This window comes from Tyto alba, unplaced genomic scaffold (genome assembly GCF_018691265.1).
Source record: "Tyto alba isolate M040663 unplaced genomic scaffold, T.alba_DEE_v4.0 Super-Scaffold_6, whole genome shotgun sequence".
In the NCBI taxonomy this organism is placed as follows: domain Eukaryota; kingdom Metazoa; phylum Chordata; class Aves; order Strigiformes; family Tytonidae; genus Tyto; species Tyto alba.
In genome coordinates, this window is record NW_024881327.1 from 36,037,850 (window position 1) to 36,057,881 (window position 20,032).

General features: G+C 36.9%; 1 protein-coding gene across 1 annotated transcript in view; it reads left to right on the forward strand.

Annotated features, from left to right (window-relative positions):
• The window catches only part of DHX15 (DEAH-box helicase 15), a 48,342-nt gene that overhangs the window by 23,253 nt on the left and 5,057 nt on the right, over positions 1-20,032 (forward strand). The window contains exons 6-12 of the mRNA XM_042807688.1: positions 1,651-1,818; positions 5,763-5,849; positions 7,411-7,560; positions 7,733-7,841; positions 8,993-9,184; positions 12,204-12,326; positions 15,836-16,026. Of these exons, the coding sequence (XP_042663622.1) occupies positions 1,651-1,818; positions 5,763-5,849; positions 7,411-7,560; positions 7,733-7,841; positions 8,993-9,184; positions 12,204-12,326; positions 15,836-16,026 (1,020 nt within the window). The remainder of the gene's footprint in view (positions 1-1,650; positions 1,819-5,762; positions 5,850-7,410; positions 7,561-7,732; positions 7,842-8,992; positions 9,185-12,203; positions 12,327-15,835; positions 16,027-20,032) is intronic.

The window sequence follows — 20,032 nt, forward strand, 5'->3', positions numbered from 1 at the left end:
TAGGTTTTTCCTTTTCACTGGGAGGCTGTTACTGAATTTAACAGGGTTTATCAGGGAATACCAGATGCTGACATCTGTGTGAAGGAACACATTCTCCATTGGTGAAGCAGTAGGGGATGTACCAGCTCAGCTCCTTGGGTGCCTCCTGCATCTTACCAGGGGTCTGTTGTATTTGTTTGCAAAAGGGCATCTTTGTTTAAAAGCTTTTTTATAAATATCTGCAGTTTATTCAAATGGGTAAAATAATGCCAGAAAGCATTAGGCTTACTATTAAAGGACTCTTCGACATCAAAGAGAAAGAGCTTTCATTTTGCTATGCTTACATTAATTATATATACTGATCAATACAGAACATGAGTGTTGTGTTGTCTGTGCTTCTTTAAAACATACTCAATACAGTTGTGTTGAGAATTTAAACATCTCTTAAAGGCAAATGAAAAAGACCCAGATTTGTTCCAGGATCTATTTGAATTTATGGTTTCTAAACCAGAGTCTGCTTTTGTTTTGCAATTATAGTTTAAAGTAGAAATTTTACAGAGCCTTTAGATTAACCCGTTCTGTATATTTGCCTGAGGGACTTAAGCATCACTTCAGCTTCATGATGGTGAATTATTTGTGATAAGGGCAGTCTGGCCTCTTTTCTTAGCATGTTTTGTAGCCATTTTTTGCTCTTTCCTGCTCTTGCTTCTTGTCATCATGACTTCGTTCTCCCATCAGTGGTTCAGCTGGAATATCAGTAATTGGTAAGCATGCCTCTTAGACATATGTGTTTATAGTTACAACAAAGTGGAGGCTCTTTTGTAATTTTTAAGTTGAAGTTAATGAATTGTGTTATTCATTTACCTAGATTTCTGTGCACTTTAATTTTCATTAAATCTTGTCATAACTATAGGTCACCTAGGTGACTTAAATGTAGTTGTTTTAAAATGAGATGGAATTATAAATGATTGGGCTACGGTGAACTACTTTGTATGGTAAGCTTGTGAGAAAATAAGCCAGCAGATACTGTAGAAAATACTAAGGTAAAAAAGGCATGAAAAATCTTTCTCATCTGCAGAGTATTTCACTGACTTTTCTTAGGCTTAAATGGGATTTCAGTTAATTTTAAAGCAAAATCTGCAACACTGGATTGAGAGGTTTGGTTTTGAGCATCCGTGTTTATACGGTAAAGGTGTTTGTTCTCATTAGGTACAATGAAGCAAATCTTCCATATAATTGCATTAGTGATACGTGACATTAAAGCTTAATTGGCTTATTTTAAATATCTTGCACATCAATTTCTTTTAGATTGTGAAAATTGAAAAGGTCATGAGTGCAGTTTAATATTCCAGGGTGAGAGATTTCAATTTTAGTACAATTTGTAGAGAATTAATTAGGAAACATGACTAAAAGAAAAAGGATGTTGAATGCAAATTAGGCTGTTCATTAGAGTATAGAAGCTGAAGCATTTTGAAGTATTGTGGAAATTTGATTGCAAATTCAGTAAGCACCTTGATTTTTAAAAAAAAAATATTTTTATTTTTTAAGGTAGAAGTTGCTACAATTGTTCTTCAGGTTGTAGACTTAATATAATTGTCATAAGGCACTCTAAAATAAAATGTGCTGCCTTTTTCATGGAGTTCTTTTTTAACCAACACTTTTGTTTTGCAGGAGATTGATGAAGCCTGCAAGAGGATAAAACGTGAAATTGATGATTTAGGCCCTGAAGTTGGTGACATCAAAATCATTCCATTGTATTCCACCCTTCCTCCGCAACAACAGCAAAGGATTTTTGAGCCTCCCCCACCAAAAAAACAAAATGGAGCAATAGGAAGAAAGGTAAAGCTGTTCAGTAACTAGCTACTCATGGTTGTGTGGGCAATTAAATATGAATTTCATCAGTCTTAAGTATATTTGGACAGCAACAAGTAGAAGGTTTTTTTTGATGAAGACTTAATCCAACCTTTTATCATATTAAAATTTTTAGCTAACATAGAGTTTGTTTCTTAGTGCAATTCTCAATTCTGGCCAGAATGTTCTAGTAACAATTTGATTTGCCTGGATGGGGAGCGGCATTCATTTAAGTTTCTTATGAGAAATAGGATATGTCAGATTAAATACTGAATTTGACTACCACATGATTTACAGAGGGGTAATTATTCTGACACATGCCTTTTCTAAAAAAAAAAAAAAAACAACAACAACAACAAAAAAACCAAAATGGACTCTAAGGGACATTATCAGGCAGGTTTTGTCTGTTTCTTGAGGTTTATGAGAAGGTGCATGTTAAAACAAGCACACTGACATTGGATGTCTGTTTCCTGTAGTAGTAATCAGGGAATTGAGATTCTTTCACTGGGCAAAGTGGATTGAGAAACTGAAAAACTTGAAATGGCACTAGTTAAATTACTAGTGGAACGATAAAATTAATAGTTCAATTCCTGCATGCTCACATAAACCACATTAGAAACTAAGTGGTTGTTTCTTTAAACCTGAACATTTGGAGTCTTAATAGAGCTTCCTCAGGTTAAACTAATGCTATATGAAACTGTAGCGATCACAAAGTTAATATTTTGAAGGTCAAAACTGAATCTGCTCTAGGAAAGGGTTTGTTCCTTGATTATTTGCGGCTTTGAGCGGTACAATGCATGTATAATACTAGTGACAACTTTCTAGTGTTCTGGAAGAAAATATCACTTAATAAATTCAGTGAAATGATCCTCTTTTTCCTATTAAAGTTGATTGCAGAAAGCATTCAGTCTGAAATCATGAAACTAATGCTGCAACAAGATTGTATTAGCAAATGACTTAAATGAATGAAATTGCTTTTTGGTGATGAACAAGCGATGGCTGTGTATTTCATTAGATTTTCATTCATGTTTAAAACTGTGCACTTCAAAATAAGCAGTTTCTGTTTTTCTTGATAAGAGGATAACAGATGTAGTGTGTAGCTTTCATTATGTTGAACTGACAGAGCCAGTACTAGTGTTTAAGAGGAAGATGCTCTCAGTGTAGCAACTGTTTTACTACAACAAAAATTGTCATGCTGGAAAGATACCAACTGTAGGCAAAAGCAGGCACAAAATATGTAAGCAACAGGTTCAGATGTATAAAGCCATTATGTTTTGTGTTTGGTGTTTTGTTTTGTTTTTTTTAAATGTTCTGCCCTCTGTGTTTTGGTTTTTATCTCCATACCAAATCTAGCAATGAGTGGAAGTGAGTGTGTGTGCATTGTAAATTTAAATGTTTTAGTGTCAGTCTTGGCAATCAAGATCTGTAAAGCAGTACCATGTGTGGCTGTGTTTCCACTGTCTTACAAAATGTATGCTTTCATACATTTTCCTGTGGGAGCTGAACCTAGATTTTAGAACTGCTGAAGAGGAAGAGCTAGCAGGAGGTCTGAATCATTTCAAAGGCTCTAATGGTCATAAAAACTGACGTGCTTGCAGTATCTGAGTATTTCTTGAGCTTTAACTTCATGAGAGAAAACTAAGATACTGGAAGTTGTGTGGCACCTTGCAGTAGTAGTGATGGTAACAACCAGTACTGATTTAGTTTGGGAACACTTTTTTTATGTCCTTTTAGATGTTCTATGCAAGAGTAGCTATTATTGCAAAAAGGCTTTAAGATTAAAGATCAAAAAATACTTTTAGTTGCTACAGTTAGTCAAAGTATTTTATTTATACTGAGGAGGAAGATGAAGATGACTTACGGAGCCTTTCTACTCCCCTTTCCTATGTTATCCCTTCTTTCCAACCTGTGTTCTATTTTCTGTTTCCAGGAGTCTTAAGCATTACATGTGCAATACAGATATAGATACTGTGTATATTTTAATATTCAAAGTAACTTGTTTAATCTCTAAAACTCTTAAGTGTATCAAAAATGTTCTTTAAATATCAGATTAACAGTTTAACGTAACCATTTCAGTAATTGCAAAACTGCAGTTAAAGCTATTTAGGTACAATTTATTACTTTATATAGTTTGCTAATTTCGTTTGTTTGATTTCCAAGTAATGTTATACTTTGATTTAGACTTGAAAAATGTGGGGTAATTTCTTAAAGTTTTTTCTTAAATTGTGTTTTTACATTCATTAATTATGTTTTTTTAAGCAATGTGACATTAACAAATGAGGTCTGTACATACAGCAGAATTAACTGTGTAAATAAATGTTTTTTCCGTCTACCACTGGAAAGTTCTGTACAATTCAAATACAAGTTTAGTAAATTTAAGTAAAAATTAAATGGGTGGACCTTTGCGATCTAACCATACTAACAATGTTGAGTTATTGGTATCGTTAGAAATTAGTGATTAAAAGCAGGACCAGAGCCTTTTGATGCTGCTTTGTATTTCGGTTTTGAAGATTCTGGGTGTGGATGCTTCTGTACATTAGTAGGTCTGGAAAACCTGAAACTTTAAATAGAGACTGTAACAGCCAACTGAATGTGGATTCACTAGCCTTTTAACATGGGAATGGTAGTTTAATTTGCATAGTTAATGACTTGCAAATTTTTAATGAAAATGTATTGTGCTTTTCTGACAGCACTTAATTGCATTGATGTCTGTGGCTTTTATCTGACTAATCTGTGCAGCTTGCTAGTGAATGAAAGGTGTATGGGATTTTTTTTTTGTATGAGGACTTCCAAGTAGCACATCGTTTCAGAGTGGAACACCATAATACTTAACTAATTTCAAATTTTTTTCCGCCAAAGTATTGCTTTCAATATATAGTACTATTTAGGCAAGCTTAGACCTTAAGTCTACTTAAGAGACAAGGTGAGAGTAGTAAGTAGCTGACTGACAAAGTGATCAGCCAGGAGAAAGAAACCAGGCATTGGCTTCATGGTAATCTGAACAGATTGTTAGGGGTGTCTCAGATTCTAGTTGCCAAACAGAAAACAATGATGGCAGAGTGTTCTCAAATTAAGAGGTGAAAAGGTAAGTACTTTTGATGGAGTGCTGAATGGGTTTTGGGTCTTTTCTGAGGTGGCTGATTAAACTTGCTAATAACATGTGATTTAATGTGGTCACTGTTGGGATGAGAGCTAATGGTATCTGTAGACTGTTACACTGCATCTCTGGACATAACATTTAAATGATGGTGAGTCAAGCCTCAGAACTCAGCTATCACCTTTGCTTTATTTTTTGCATGAGACTTAACATTCAGAAAGTTTAGAGAAATTTAAGAATGTAACCTTGAAAATACGTGAAGATGTTTGAATATCTGGTAATTAAAAAAAAATAGTTGAAATTAAGTATATATTGTTCAGGATTTTAGCTGGAATATATTGATAATTGCTTTATTCCAAACACAGTGGAACAACATGCTGTGCTGGTATAGTTATAACCTTTGATTTAATATTATTTAATGAGTTTGCCCTGTTTAGGCTTTTTAAAAAAAAAAAAAAGTTAAATAGCTGTAATTAACAGATGATGTTAAAGGAATCCAGTGTAACTTGTGACTGTGTACCAGAGATTTGAGAAGAATTTTGACTAGTGGTTTTGTAAGTAAAATATGTGTGCTTCTGTTTCTTTTTCTCAAAGCTAACATTTGTTATATTGTTACCAGAGTCATAGGAGAGCAGAAAACGTGGAGAGAATTGCTCTGATTTCAATAGAAATTCATCTGGTTGATTTCAGATCTTCCTGTAAAAGTGTTGGAGCACAGCTCTGGTAGTTACTAATGAAATGAAGGAAAGTTTGCTGAAAACTTTTGGTGCAGAGACAGAATGAGCTCTTCATCTTCAGGACAAAGTAGTTAATTTACTGTTTTATTTTTGGACAGGTTGTTGTGTCCACTAATATTGCTGAGACATCATTGACAATAGATGGTGTTGTGTTTGTGATTGATCCTGGCTTTGCAAAACAGAAGGTAAACACTATTTTGTTTTTCTTTATAGTAGGAAAGATACTGGAATCTGGTTTGCTCGGGTAATTTCTCTTTGTAAACACTGATAGATCTTTTCCCAATTGAAATCTTGGACCTTTGTTATTGTTTTGATTTTAACTTACAGTAGGTTTGCACTTAGTCTGCAAACTTCGGATATCTAGAGTAGTCCAAAACAGTGCAGTGCAGAATTTTTTTTTAATTGGTCAAAAATTGGAATGTGAGGTTTTCTAGTCAGGCCTGGAGTATGGATTTCTTAGCTACTTTAAAAAGGGTGGTTTTGTACTGTGTGTCTATTCTTGAGAATGTTCAAGTAGAACCAAGAAATCATATAAAAGCAAATTAAAATGGTGCTAGAAGCCATCTCTTAGGTCGTGTTAGTGTAGAAAACTCCAGAACTAAAATCAGAAGAAAGAAATGATACCTAGGGTAGTACTGTGTCTTGCCAGTATTTATTATGTACTGTTGCAGCCCTAAAGTTTGTCATTGAGCTTGTATTGTGCTTCTTGGAACATCAGGGGATGTTCAGAGGAACTGAAGTAGCTTGTCTACAGTCAACCCAGTAACTAAAGAAAGGATAAAATACAAATCCTTTCATATTCATTTAGTTATTTACTAACCATAACTGTCTTTATAACTTGGTTTCTTAGACTTTTCCTTCAATACTCACATTGTCAGCCTTTTAAAATTTTGTGAAATAAAAGGTACAGCAGAATATGAGTAGAGTCAAGGCACCTTCATGCACAAGTTTCAATCACCATTTAGGCTGAGGTTTTTTCACAAGTAGTTCTTATGCTGGAAGGATACCTTCTGTAATAAGAAATAAACTTTATATATATTTTACACCTATTCACAGCAGGAGGATGTTAAAACATGGACCAAAGAACATCTTCCACTGAAACTACTGACTACTGCCTTTAATTTTTTCTTAACAATATATTCTTTTCCATGAGCCCTATTAAGTTGGCAAGGATGCTGTGGAATGGAAATTTTACAGTGAATTCCAGCATGTATTTTGTACTGTGACAGTCTATATGTACCCTTGAAATACAGTCTTGCTTTGTCAGCCATCTGATTTTTTTTTTACAGTTGTGTTCAACTGTAATGTTAGATTTTTTTGACCTCTAGAACATGATTTTTCAACTTCATAATTGTATCATGACAACATTTTTTTTTGAGCATCAAGAGTGTGTTTAGCACTCTATAGAACAAATTAGACACACTCATGCCATGAAAATCTTACCTAAAAATACACACATTTAAGGAGGACAGGGAGCCTGGCAGGAGTTGTTAACAAATAAAAAAAAGTGAATGCTGTTCTCTAGGTGGATGTATTTGAAGCACTCTGTCATTGATTCAGAGGCTTTTGTAGCCAGTATTTTTTTTCTCCTTTCAGACACATACAAATTCTGATTTCCTTGTCAGAAGCTGTGTTTGAAAATAAGTTGAAAGCAGTCTGTTTTGTTTTGTTTTCAAATAGTTGTCTTATCCGTAAGTGATGTTCATACTTTTCCTTCTTTCCTGCTCTGCTTCCGCTTTCAAATAGGTGTACAATCCTCGTATCAGAGTAGAGTCTCTCTTGGTGACTGCGATTAGTAAAGCTTCTGCTCAGCAGCGAGCTGGCCGTGCTGGTCGTACTAGACCAGGCAAGTGCTTCAGGCTTTATACAGAGAAGGCTTACAAAACTGAAATGCAGGTAAGATTACTTTTTTTTTTAGATTGTGTATATAAGAACATATGATTGATACATGTAGTTGACTGCCATGCAACCAAATCAAATCGAAATTTGAATGCTCATATAGTTTAAAATGTTTGGAAGAACAAGTGTTCTGACTTTTCTTTTTTTTTCCTCTTCCCCCCCCCCCCAGGACAATACATACCCAGAAATTTTGAGGTCTAACTTAGGATCTGTAGTACTGCAGCTCAAGAAGCTTGGTATAGATGATTTGGTGCACTTTGACTTTATGGATCCTCCAGGTATCTATTTCTGTTTTATCTTGTCTACTGTAAATGTTAGGTTTTGACTTCTGAAATCTTCATTTCGGTGAATGTTTTAAATAATAACAAGGGATAAATTATTTTATGTGTTTTCCACTGCTTTTATTGTAATATGTAAGGAATGTCTTGTTTACCCTGAAACTTAGTGCTTTCTTATCAAAGCAAGCTTTTTATGTTCCTCTACATAACAGCTTTTAATGGAACCAAGGAATCTCCTGAATGCCCTTTACCTGCAGAGGATAAGAGAAAATTATGGGCATTAGAAAATCTATTACTTGATGAGGTCTTTTTACTTATGACCTTGATTACACATTCTAATTGTGCATCAGTTAACAACTGTATGTAAAAAAAATTGGCTAGCGTTTTTAAAGCTGAATACATGTGTTTGGCTCAAATATAAAGTTAACGTGAATCTCCTTTCTAACAATGTTAAATGTTCATACATACTTTAAAAATAACTGGGTTATATTGCTAATTAAAAACTTAGATCAACCATATACAAATACATCAAAGTTGGTTGGTTTTTCCCTCCCTAAAATAAAAATGTAATTAATAATCTGTAAGCTTTTAAATAGCTCTACCGAACAATTGCATTATTTGTGCTCTGCAGCATGTATGATAGCAGACAGGCTTTTGGATTTCCTTCTGTTCTTCTTTGTGAGTGTAATACACACTTGCTAAGAGGAATGCAGGATTAAGAACGTTCTTACAGGCTCAGGTTTGTGAAAGACTATAAATATCTGAAGTTGACATGGCTAAGATTTTAGGACTGTATTGATCTATTTTGTATGGAACAAGGGAAAATGCATCACTGCATTGGTGGGGGAAGTGGTACTGCTATGTTGCTGAATATTTCACAATGCCACTGGTGCCTGAATTTTCAAAAGCAGTAATCTTCAAATATTCAAAGCTTTTGATCCAGGTAAGAACTCTTCTAAATAAGTGATTTACCCCGCCTCAATTCATTCATGTCTGAGTGTATGTAACAGAATTTTGTTACAAGATCGTCTTTGGAAGTCAGTTCAATGGAGAATGAAAAATAAGATTGGCTTATAGTCTCTGCTTCCTTATTTTTTGTTTATTTGGAGCGGTTTGATTAATGTGCCTGCCTAAATATTTTTTTCTTTCAGCTCCTGAAACTCTGATGAGAGCCTTAGAGCTTTTGAATTACCTGGCTGCTTTAAATGATGATGGAGACTTGACTGAGTTGGGATCCATGATGGCTGAATTTCCATTGGACCCACAACTGGCTAAAATGGTTATTGCAAGTTGTGACTACAACTGTTCTAATGAGGTCCTATCTATTACTGCCATGTTGTCAGGTAATAGCAGGGAAAGAGATACTAAACAAAATGCAGATTTTCAGTTTGGGGAACATTTGAGTTTTCCACATCAAAAACCAAACAATATAAATATATTCCAAATAAAATTAGAATTTTTTTTTAAAAACCTCATATAGGGGCATTTAATCATTGTGGGTTTACATAGAGACCTTGAAGCTAATTAATAGTTATGTTAAGCAATTAACATGCATAAAATGGTCAAACAGTTTGCTCCTAACTTTAGTTAAAAGTGTATATATTTGAGTTGATAAAGGGGAAAAATTCAGGCTAGTGGAACAGAAATTTCTTTTTAGCCTCATAGTCAGGACCAGAAATGTCAGCTTAAAGACTCTGTTTTTAAGGCAGTGAAATCTCTTTTGTATTGTGCATTCTGCTGCACTTTGATAAATCCCAGTATTTCCAAAAGGATTGCAGTGTAATTTATATTAAACCATAAGCTTGTACATGAAATGATTATACATTTTTCAGTCATTAAGTGGTATATGCAAAGCTGAAGAACAGCCTTCACTTTTAAGAGGAAGAAAGAAACTTTGGGGGAGGATGTATATTTATAAGAATTAGTGTGCACAGCTGTACTTAGCTGCTATGTTATATGAATAGCACTGCGTCAGAGCAGAGCTGCTTGTCGAGAGAGCTTGATGAGAGGAAAATGTTATCAAGCAAGCCTTGTGTTTCATTTCCCAGTTATGTAGAACTGACTTGGTTTTATGGTTAGTTGTCATAGGACAAGCAGCAAGATTTTAGTCTACTGTGAAAATGGGGATGTTCTTACTTGCAACTACTCTTGTATTTTGGGTGTGCTGTTCTACCAGGCTCTACAGAATGCAGGTGTACTGATTACATACTTAACTCGCTTGAATAGAGGAAACCAAAATAAAATGTCTTGGCTAAGTGTAAAATCTGTTGCTTCAGTTTAGTCTTACAGTATATTTATATGAAAGTTTTTAAGAACAAGCTAAAATGTTTGCAGAGTTATGATTGTTCAGACTCAGAGCAGATGGGCAGGGCAGAATTGTAATATTTTTTTTTAATTAAATGGTAGGCTTAATTGCGGAGGTGGTGGTAGGTTGGTGCCTGTCTTTCTCTTCCCTTCCCCCCTCTCCCCCCAATCTCTACTACAGAACAGTAAGTCTAGTATTTTTGTCTGTGGTCTTCAACTGATTTGTCTTATTCCTTTTTCTATTTGCCTTTTTCCTAGCCATGGTACTTTCTTTGTTTTAAGGCACAATTGATGTCATGATGATTAAGTTGGGGGGGGGAATAATTGAAGCTGGTTAATGTATGGGTTGCAACTAAAATTCTGTTCTTAAAAAAAACCCATAGTCCTAGTATTTGTGAGAACTATTTTGCAAAGTAAGCATTTTTTTTAAACCAGTGGCATGACTGTATGTTATGGTGCCTCAAGTTCTCATAAAGATTGTCAGGCTCTGGATAGCAACCTGTGTCTAATAGTTTAGACTGACCTGAAAACTAGGTACCATAAAAGGGCAGAGAACAGCATTGAATAAATGAGCAGATTAAATGATTGTACTTCATAAGAGCCGTGGTGTCTTGCTGTGGGGTAGAAAGTGCTATTACTTATTCAAAACAGTGAGGTAAGCCAGTTATAGAACAATTTGAAATTTACTTTTGTTAGTCTGAGTTTGATATTCAAATATGCTTTATATTACCTCTGTTTTCAAATGCAGGACCCAAAATAGAGGGTGCTTATTTTGTACCTGCATTTCCATTTTCTTCCATGCATTGGTCTTTCTTGATTTGTTACCATGCGATTCACTGTTGCAGTGTGTATGTTTTTCCCAAGTTCCATCCAGTATTTAACATATTTTTGAAATGTAGTTTTTTGGGGCTTCTACGGGATTTTAAGAATAAAGTAAAACTATATAACACCCCACAAAAAGGCCCTCATCTGTTAGGGATAGATGAGATACAAAGTGATGTTGTCATGAGATTGGTGGGCTTCAGTTACCAGAAGGCTAATATAGTCCCGAGCAGCTGGAAAAAGATAAAGGATTTGTAGCATCTTATTTAGCATTAATTTTATTGAAATTCAACCTCTTAAAAATAAACTGATTTTTTTTTCTTCCTGTAGATATTTATAGAGTGAAGATCTCTTATAACTACTTTCAACATACTGTGAATTAGTATTGATATTACAAACTAAGAATGTCGACAGACCATGAATTAAGTTAGCTGCAATACTCTGTGGTCTTTGGTAGGCTGTATTTGGAAAGGGAATGTTAAAACATGATTTTTGGATTCAAGTCAGACTGAGTCAGATTTATGTAAGAGAATATAATGATAGAGAAAGCTCATTACATTGCAATTTTTATATTTTTTTTTTTTTTTAATTTCAAGTAGTGCCAAAGGACGGTTTAACCTTCCACCACTACCGCTACCATCACAACCTTTAGACTTATTAATACCTTCATTCACATGTTTCTGTATACCAGTGCTGATAACAATACCATCTGGGGAAGAGGACTTGACTTTACTAGTGTGTTCTGTCTAGTAGCAGACTTGTGATAAAATTCATGTTTGTTTAGACTGTGCTAGCGCAGTATGGTTTCAGAATGGTCTTCTTCACTCTGTCCATAGAGACTTTTTGAGGAAGCAAATTTGCAATTAAAGTGTTTTCTTACATGGGGTACTAGTTCCTGGTAGAGCTATCAGCACTGGCTCTTAAACTAAGATCTGTTTAGCCTTCCAGTATACTTAGGCAATCTTGATGGCCTTCAGACTAGAGATTTTGATGCCTACATATAGTTCTATTAAAATAATCAGGTACTCTGTAGCTTTGAAACCCTCTTGTCTTACAGATGTGGTTAGGTGTTGATGTACCAAATCAAGGTAGTAAACAGTCCAAGATGCAGTTGGAGGCCATCCTGCCCTGCCCTATGCTCTGTGAACTGACCTAGCTAGGCCTTGTTCCTCTATCTGTGAATGCGTGACTCATCGATATGGGCGTTTGTGTTGGGCCCATACCAACCTTGTTTAGTCCCACAGTGTTTTGTTCGCCCCACGGAAGCAAAGAAAGCAGCAGATGAAGCCAAGATGAGGTTTGCCCACATAGATGGAGATCATTTGACGTTGCTGAATGTCTACCATGCTTTCAAACAAAGTAAGTATGTGTTTGTTTTGGCAAAATGATTTGTAATACTTTGTGCTGTCAGCTTTCATTCCTCGGTTCCAAGGACAGTCAAAAGGCTTGGACTTGTTTTTTGAGCTATTCTATTGTAATCTTAAATACATATTTTTTTAAAGTATCTAAAAGAATTATTTAAGGGCTGCTTCCCTTTTGGGGGGGAAACAAACAAACAAAAAAACACTCTAGCCAAGAGATGATGTAATAAACTGATGAGTATGGAGACAAGCCAGGCTTTTAAATCAATGCCGGGTAACCTTGGACAGAGGGAAGTGAGCATTCCTGTAATTAAGAAATATTGGAAGTTTGTTATATGACATTAATTATAGAAAAATCTGCATAATTGCTTAGTAATTTTTCAGGGAGAACAGTGCAGAAAATACTGTGAATTTGGAGAAAGAGTATGTTCCTAAAACCAAATCATTTTTATTCCGAACTTTTTAATATAGTTAGGAATTCTGTAATAAGGCCTTGGGGTGGATTAAGAGGCAAGGGGGTGATGTGGCAACAAGTAGTAACTTAGATCCATATGGTAAAATTATTTCACTTGCCTCATTTGGCTTCACTAAGGGCAAATTGTGCCTGACAAATTTGGTGGCCCTCTTTGGGGTTACAGCACTGGTGGATAAGGGAAGAGCAACTGATGTCATCTACCTGCACTTGTGCAAAGCATTTGACACTGTCCCACACAACATCCTTGTCTCTAAATTGGAGGGACATGGATTTGACAGATGGATCACTCTGTGGATAAGGAATTGGCTGGATGGTCACACTCGAAGAGTTCCGGTCAACAGCTCAATGTCCAAGGGGAGAGCAGTGATGAGTGATGTTCCTCAGGGGTCGGTGTTGGGACTGGCACTGTTTAACATCTTTGGCAACATGGACAGTGGGATTGAGTGCACCCTCAGCAAGTTTGCTGACACCAAGCTGTGTGGTGCAGTCGACACACTGGAGGTCAGGGATGCCATCCAGAGGGACTCTGACAGGCTTGAGAGGTGGGCCCATGCAAACCTCATGAAGTTCCACAAGGCCAAGTGCAAGGTCCTGCACATGGGTCAAAGCAAACCCAAGCACCAGTGCAGGCTGGGCAATGAGTGGATTGAGACCACCCCTGCAGAGAAGGACTTGGGGGTTTACGGGATGGAAAACTGTCTATGAGCCAGCAGTGTGCCCTCCCAGCTTGGAAAGCCAACTGTATCCTGAGTGGCCTCAAGAGAAGTGTGGCCAGCAGGTCAAGGGATGGGGTTCTCCCCCTCTACTCCACTCTCATGATACCCCAACCTGGAGTACTGTGTTCAGCTCTCAGGCCCCCAACATAAGAAGGACATGGACCTGCTTAAGTGGGTCCAGAGGAGGGCCACAAAAACAGGTGACTGGAGAACCTCCCCTATGAGGACAGGCCGAGAGAATTGGGGTGGCTGTGCCTGGAGAAGCAAAGGCCCTGGGGAGACCTTATAGCACCCTTCCTGGTACCTAAAAGGGGTCTACAGGAAAGGTGGGGAGGGATTTTTTTATCAGGGCAGGTAGTGATAGGATGAGAGGTAACAGTTTTAAACTGAAAGAGGGTAGATTTAGATCATATTTAAGGAAGACATTCTTTCCAGTGTGGGTGGTGAGGCACTGGCCCAGGTTGCCCAGAGAAGCTGTGGCTGCCCCCTCCCTGGCAGGGTTCAAGGCCAGGTTGGACGGGACTTTGAGCAACCTGGTCTAGTGGGAGGTGTCCCTGCCCATGGCAGGGGGGTTGGGACAAGATGATCTTTAAGATCCCTTCCAACCCAAACCATTCTGTGATTCCATGATTCTGTGTATGGATTTTAGGGAAAATGGTGGTCCTCAGCATAGCTGAAGTATATTTTGGTAGCTTGAAAAAGATGGTAATGAACAGGTGAAGCTAGGAGTTCTCTTGAAAAATTAATATGTAAGTGGCACACTTTTTAACAGTGACTTAACCTGGTGGTAACTGAAAAGATTACTCTTGACTGCCAACCAGGATGAATTAGGTGCTCCAGTTGCATGCTACTGTAAGCAAACAAAAAAGCAACAGTCTCTTACCCTGAATAAAAATAAACACAACTCTAGGTCTCTTTCTGTTGCAGCTTTGATCTAGAAATTTTGTACTGAAACATTCTAACACTGTATCATGTGGCAATCCAAAATAAAGGTATATTAAAAAGTCTGAAAGTACTCAAAACTTTTTAGTACAATAACTGAGAAACTTCTGTTAAACACCTGTGAATTGGAGACATCTGTTGCTTGTTTTTTCTGTTAGCTTTTTAGTTAACAGGATCCAGTATGTCTTGCAGACATTTTGTGTGTGCATGTTTCTGGAAGCCACTGCTTTCATCCTCGGGTTAATGAGGGATGGAATTGCCCAGAGAATAATCTTTTGTGCAGTTTCACTGTGAAATTGAGTGGAATTTCTGGGAATCAGGATCAGAAGACAAAATGGTGCTACTGTTTTATATCTAGAACAATATGAAACAGTTATGGGTCATCTAAAATGCTCAGTTCAAATGGCACAGAAAGTAACATGCTATGGTACTTTAGTTATGATTCTGCTGTACAGCGTGCAAGACCTTTGGCGTTCATACTAAATTTTAAATATATTGTCAGATAAAGCGCAGAAATTTTCCTCAAATTATGTAAACTTTGTTTTTTTCAATGCAAATTAAGAGTAGTCTCTGTACAAGACTACAAGTTTTAATTTTTGTGAAGGTTCATTTTGTTGGCTTATTAAACTGGCAAAGGTAAGAGCATTACGTGAAAAGTATCAGAACTGGTAGGGAGAACTGGTTTTCTTGGTGTTAAGCAAGCAGGTTTTTATCCTGACAGAATGGCTTAGGCTTGCGGTCTTAACAGTTATCTTACTAAAGCTATCAGCAGTAGAAACAGTAGCTTCAGAGTACAGAGTTCTGTTACTGATGCTGTATTTTACTGGTCACCTACATTTACGTGAACTGCTATGAGCTGGGTCACGCTTACTCTTAGTCTGTATAGCTCTTAACTGTTACTTGAATGCTTAAATTAAGGAGGGTTTGGTTTCTCAAATACAATATAATTACATACAATCTTCTTGTGTTCATTGCATGCTGCAGTAAAAGACTGTGTAGTGTTCCTTACATTTGATTACATTTTGCACTGCAGGTCTGGAAGATTGTTTTTCTAGTTGCAGGACATTTTTGAAATCTGTGAAATTTATCAGCGTGGTGTTTCAGCACAACACCAGTGATTGCGTGTATATTATGTTGGTGCGGGGAAAAAAAAGCTAATTTTCTTCTGTCCTGACCACATGCTTCCTGATTAAAAAACAATTTGGGCAAGTTATCTAATGTAAGAAATTGACTGAAAACTAAGAACTGTTTTCATTTATAAAAGTTTATGGATATTTTTTCTGGTTCATCTGACTGATCAATTGGTTAGTTGCTGTTTTATTGTTCTAATTGGATGAAATACTCACTTTTGATTCATGTTTTTTAATGTTGCAGATCATGAGTCAGTTCAGTGGTGTTATGACAACTTCATTAACTACAGGTCCCTGATGTCTGCAGACAATGTACGCCAACAGCTGTCACGAATCATGGATAGATTTAATTTGCCTCGTAGAAGCACAGATTTTACCAGCCGAGACTATTACATCAACATAAGAAAGGCATTAGTCACTGGGTATTTCATGCAGGTATGTGTGTATTCTTGCAGGGAAAGCAGTTTGGTGTTCACACAACTTTTAATAATAGCATGGTTATTACAATTTATCAAACTATGAATGTTACTTAAGTTACATATGGCTAACTATATTACTGCTTAGTTTTTGTCAGGTTGCTTGGTTATTACTGTAGTACTACATTCTTCAGCCAAATCTTGCTTGGAAGAGAAGTAGTAGGCAGTCTTACTAGTATCAAAACACTGTTTCTGTTAAGTCTAGTCAGGAATTGGCTGTTAACTTCTGAATAGCTGAGGAAGTAACTTTATAAAACATTTTGAAGTCACTGCAGAGTATATAGCTTTCAAATTCTTTGTAAACTTATACAAAAAGGGGAAGTATATCTGTATATAAATATTAATTACAGGTGATCCTTATAGAAGGAGAGTATTTTCTTTTGCATACTTTTCCATATTTATATTTTGCTTTTAAATTACATGACTCACAAGAACTGGAGCAGGTCTATAGTCTTAAGATGTATACTGTTTGTAACTCTTCTGCCTCTTGAACCAGGATGGTATGGAAGCCCATCTCTGCTGCTACCTCCTGGATGCTTTGCATTTCATGTTAAGCATGCCTTCAAGCTAGAATGCAGGCTGTGTTTCTTTGGTGGGGTTTCTTTTTTGGTGGTGTTGTTGGGTTTTTGTTTGGCACAGTCCCTTCCTGCTGCGTTGTTTCTCCAGTGTTCATCCCTGAGGCTAGAAGAGTCCCTTTGCTGGCTCTTGCAGACCCAGGGGTACAGAACCTTTAATGGAAGTGAGTCTTCATCCTCACTGACTCTGGACTGTTGTGGTAATGTGCTTCCCAGCCATCATGCATTCTGATTCATCTCAGCAGTGTGTCTGCTAGAGTCTAGTGTCTCGCTTCTGGAGAACACAACCTTGTTAACCTTAAAAGGCTGACTATTCCCATGGCATTTCCTAATTTTTTACTTGGGCTATGCTCTAGTGGTGTCTGAGCACAAAAGCTTACCAGTTGAAAAGGGAGCCATTGGTCAGCACTGTGCAGGTTAGAATGGCAAGCAGCTTGACAGGCCCACACTTACTGCATCCTGACTGAGTTGCAGACTGGGGTGTACCATGTGTGTTTAAACACACACACCCTCATCCCACCCCACCACAGAAACAATGCCTTCCACAGGGCTCAGCCAGTCAGTGGCAGCAACGTGTTTCTGGATTTTCGGAATACAGAAATATTTGTGTCAGCAACTGCGTTTCACTGTAACGCAAATGGGAGATCAAGGCTGTAGGTTGCTTTTAAATATCAAAATGGTTCTAAAGACTGGCTTGCTGTAACTCTTGAGACTAGCGGGTTAGTCACTGTGTTCAGTCCTTGCTCTTCAGACCTGTTTTCTTCATCTTTCTTGGCGAGTCACTTTAGTACACGTTCCCATCTGCCCCTTTAATTCTATAAATGTGTTGCAAGACCCAGAATAGTTCTGCCCACCAGTTCTTGTTGGCCCCCAGCTGATTGAGGCAGGTGTGATTGCCACAGCTGCCCTTTGGTTTGGCAAAGTTACTCTATGGCTTACTTCATTTGCTTGGACCTGTAGGAGGTCAAGTCCTTGGAAGTTTGTTCACTGTCAGTTTGTTTTCTGTTTAGAGTTAAACTCTTCCTCTAATAGGTGTTTTCCTACCGTGGATGTGAAACTGAACTGTTGGTGCAGGTAGCTTTATTGGTCTCTATTGCTCAGGAGTTAAAATATCTGACATATTTTTGCTGTGAATAGCATAGTAGGCTCGCATGGATGAAAATGAAAGACTTTCCAGAAGTCTCTTCAGGCTTCCATGATCAATAGATATTTTGTTTGTTTGTTTGTTTTTACCATCGCCGTCATGCAAAAGCCTAATTGAATTTTTGGGCTGAATCAAGAGATAGCTATGGCAGACCTGTTGAAGGCATTTGGAGTATAAGCCATTTGAACTGTTTCTCTTCTCCTATGATACGTTTGGGTCCATTTTATTTCGAGTTTCTTTGACTCTTTAACCTCCATGATAGTGTGATAGCTGTTTCACCTTGACTCTCAACTTTGTCATGAATTCCATGTTGCTTTGAGAAACGTTTAGTAGAAAACTTAAAAATACTTAGAAAAAGTTACTCAAGAGTTGTTATTTATCAGCAGCTGAAGTACTTAATGTAGTCTGTATGCTCATTGTACTCTCTCTAAGCAGATATTCAGGCTCTGGCATTTGGGGGCTCTTGTTTAGAAAACCGAAGTAATGAAATGCATACATCATTCTTTGTCCTCTTAGTACAGAACATGGGTGGAATTCAAAGTCTGAGCACTTGCAGAGTGTGTGCACGTACGGTAGATGGTCTCTGCATACAAAATACTAAGGTCCATGTGCAACACATGGCAAAAGTGGATTCTTCAAAGTCTTTAAGGTTAAAAATGCAGCGTGACATGTCAAACAGCAGCTGCTGTTGTTCTGAAATGCTTCTCACTGCATTGTTTTATACTTTGGTAATTGCCTAGTGTCCTAAAAACAATCTAAAATTTTACTGTAGAAAATTCTTTACTAATCAAAACGTGTGGTTGATGTCAGACGCTGCTGGCCTGTATTAACTATTGAAAATATATAGTTCTAAGTACTGTAAATTTGCTTGCCTTTAGTTGTGTCAGTGACTGATAGATGGAATTTCTGCTGTTGACAAATCATCTCTTTACCCTTCATATTTAAATACAAACTTGAATTCCAGTAAATCCGCCATAGCTAAGCAAAGGGGATAGTGAAACAGTTTAAAACTGCCAACAATTCCGTGTGTAGAAAAACTTCTGAAAGGGTAGATAGTGACAAGAAGTTAAGTGTCTTATAAAATTTTTGTGCTATGTCCCTGGTTGTTTCTACTTTTTATAATGGAAAACTTTTGTTGGCTTTTTTCCAGTAACTGTTTCTATATGACATATCAGAATATGCAAGTATATGTAAAAATAAAGCAAGAGTGATGTTTGCAAAATCACAAAGAAGCTGCTCACTCAAAATATATTAGAAATACTCCTTTCTCAATACTTCAGTGCTAGACATAGCCTGTCTTAAGAAGGGAGGAGGACTGGAAAATTGTACAACTATAATACAACCGTAATTTGGCAACAAAACTTAGGAACTAGGCCTAGATTATGATTTAGTCAACAGAAGTAGAAAAACTAAGCATACCATTTTTTAAAAGTGTTAATAGACATGTAGTGGAAACTGTTAAAATTTAATTGGAAAAGACAAGCAAATGCCAAAGTATCTTAAAGATGGTCATCTTCCTCTTCGATCTTTTAAAATTTTTTTTTAGTATTATTTTGGGGTGGGGGTGAGGGGATGGGATGGGACAGGACACACATGGACTGATATTACCAGTTGTCTTAAACTCGAGTATTTATTGTATTTCCAGTCTGATAGTGAAAGCAGAACAGGAATTCATAGTTGAAAATTTAAGTGAGAATTTAAAGGTGGAACAGAGTCCTGTGGTGTCTTCAAATCAAGTGTGGAGCCTTTTTTGGGAGATGTGGCTTAGTCAAACACAGGGTATATTGGGCTTGCTACAGAGGATGAAATTAAATGACCTGTGCTGCCCAGGAAGCTATATGTCGCATGATTTGACTACTACTTAAAATCTCATTCTTGCTGCTTCTCAAGTCTTTGGTGCTATCTCTTGTATGGAATGATGCATATTTTGAAGTCTTTACATAATCAGGCTCCTACAGTAATAGAATGGTAATAAACCTATGACATGAAGGTGGTCACCGGTGCATTTATATGGTATTAATTTTTATCTTTAAGAATGGAAACGAACAGTTTAAACCTTTTTAATAACTTCAAAAACATGGTTGTATGCTCTGCAAGCAGAAATTTCAGAAATCCAAGCAACTAACATTGCTCCTTTGGTGCATGCTAGCATTCTTTTTTCAAAAAGACAGACTAGAAACAGTCATTTCTCTAAACTGTCTGTCAAGACTAGCCTGCCAAAATTTGCAGCCTTAACTCTAAAAAAG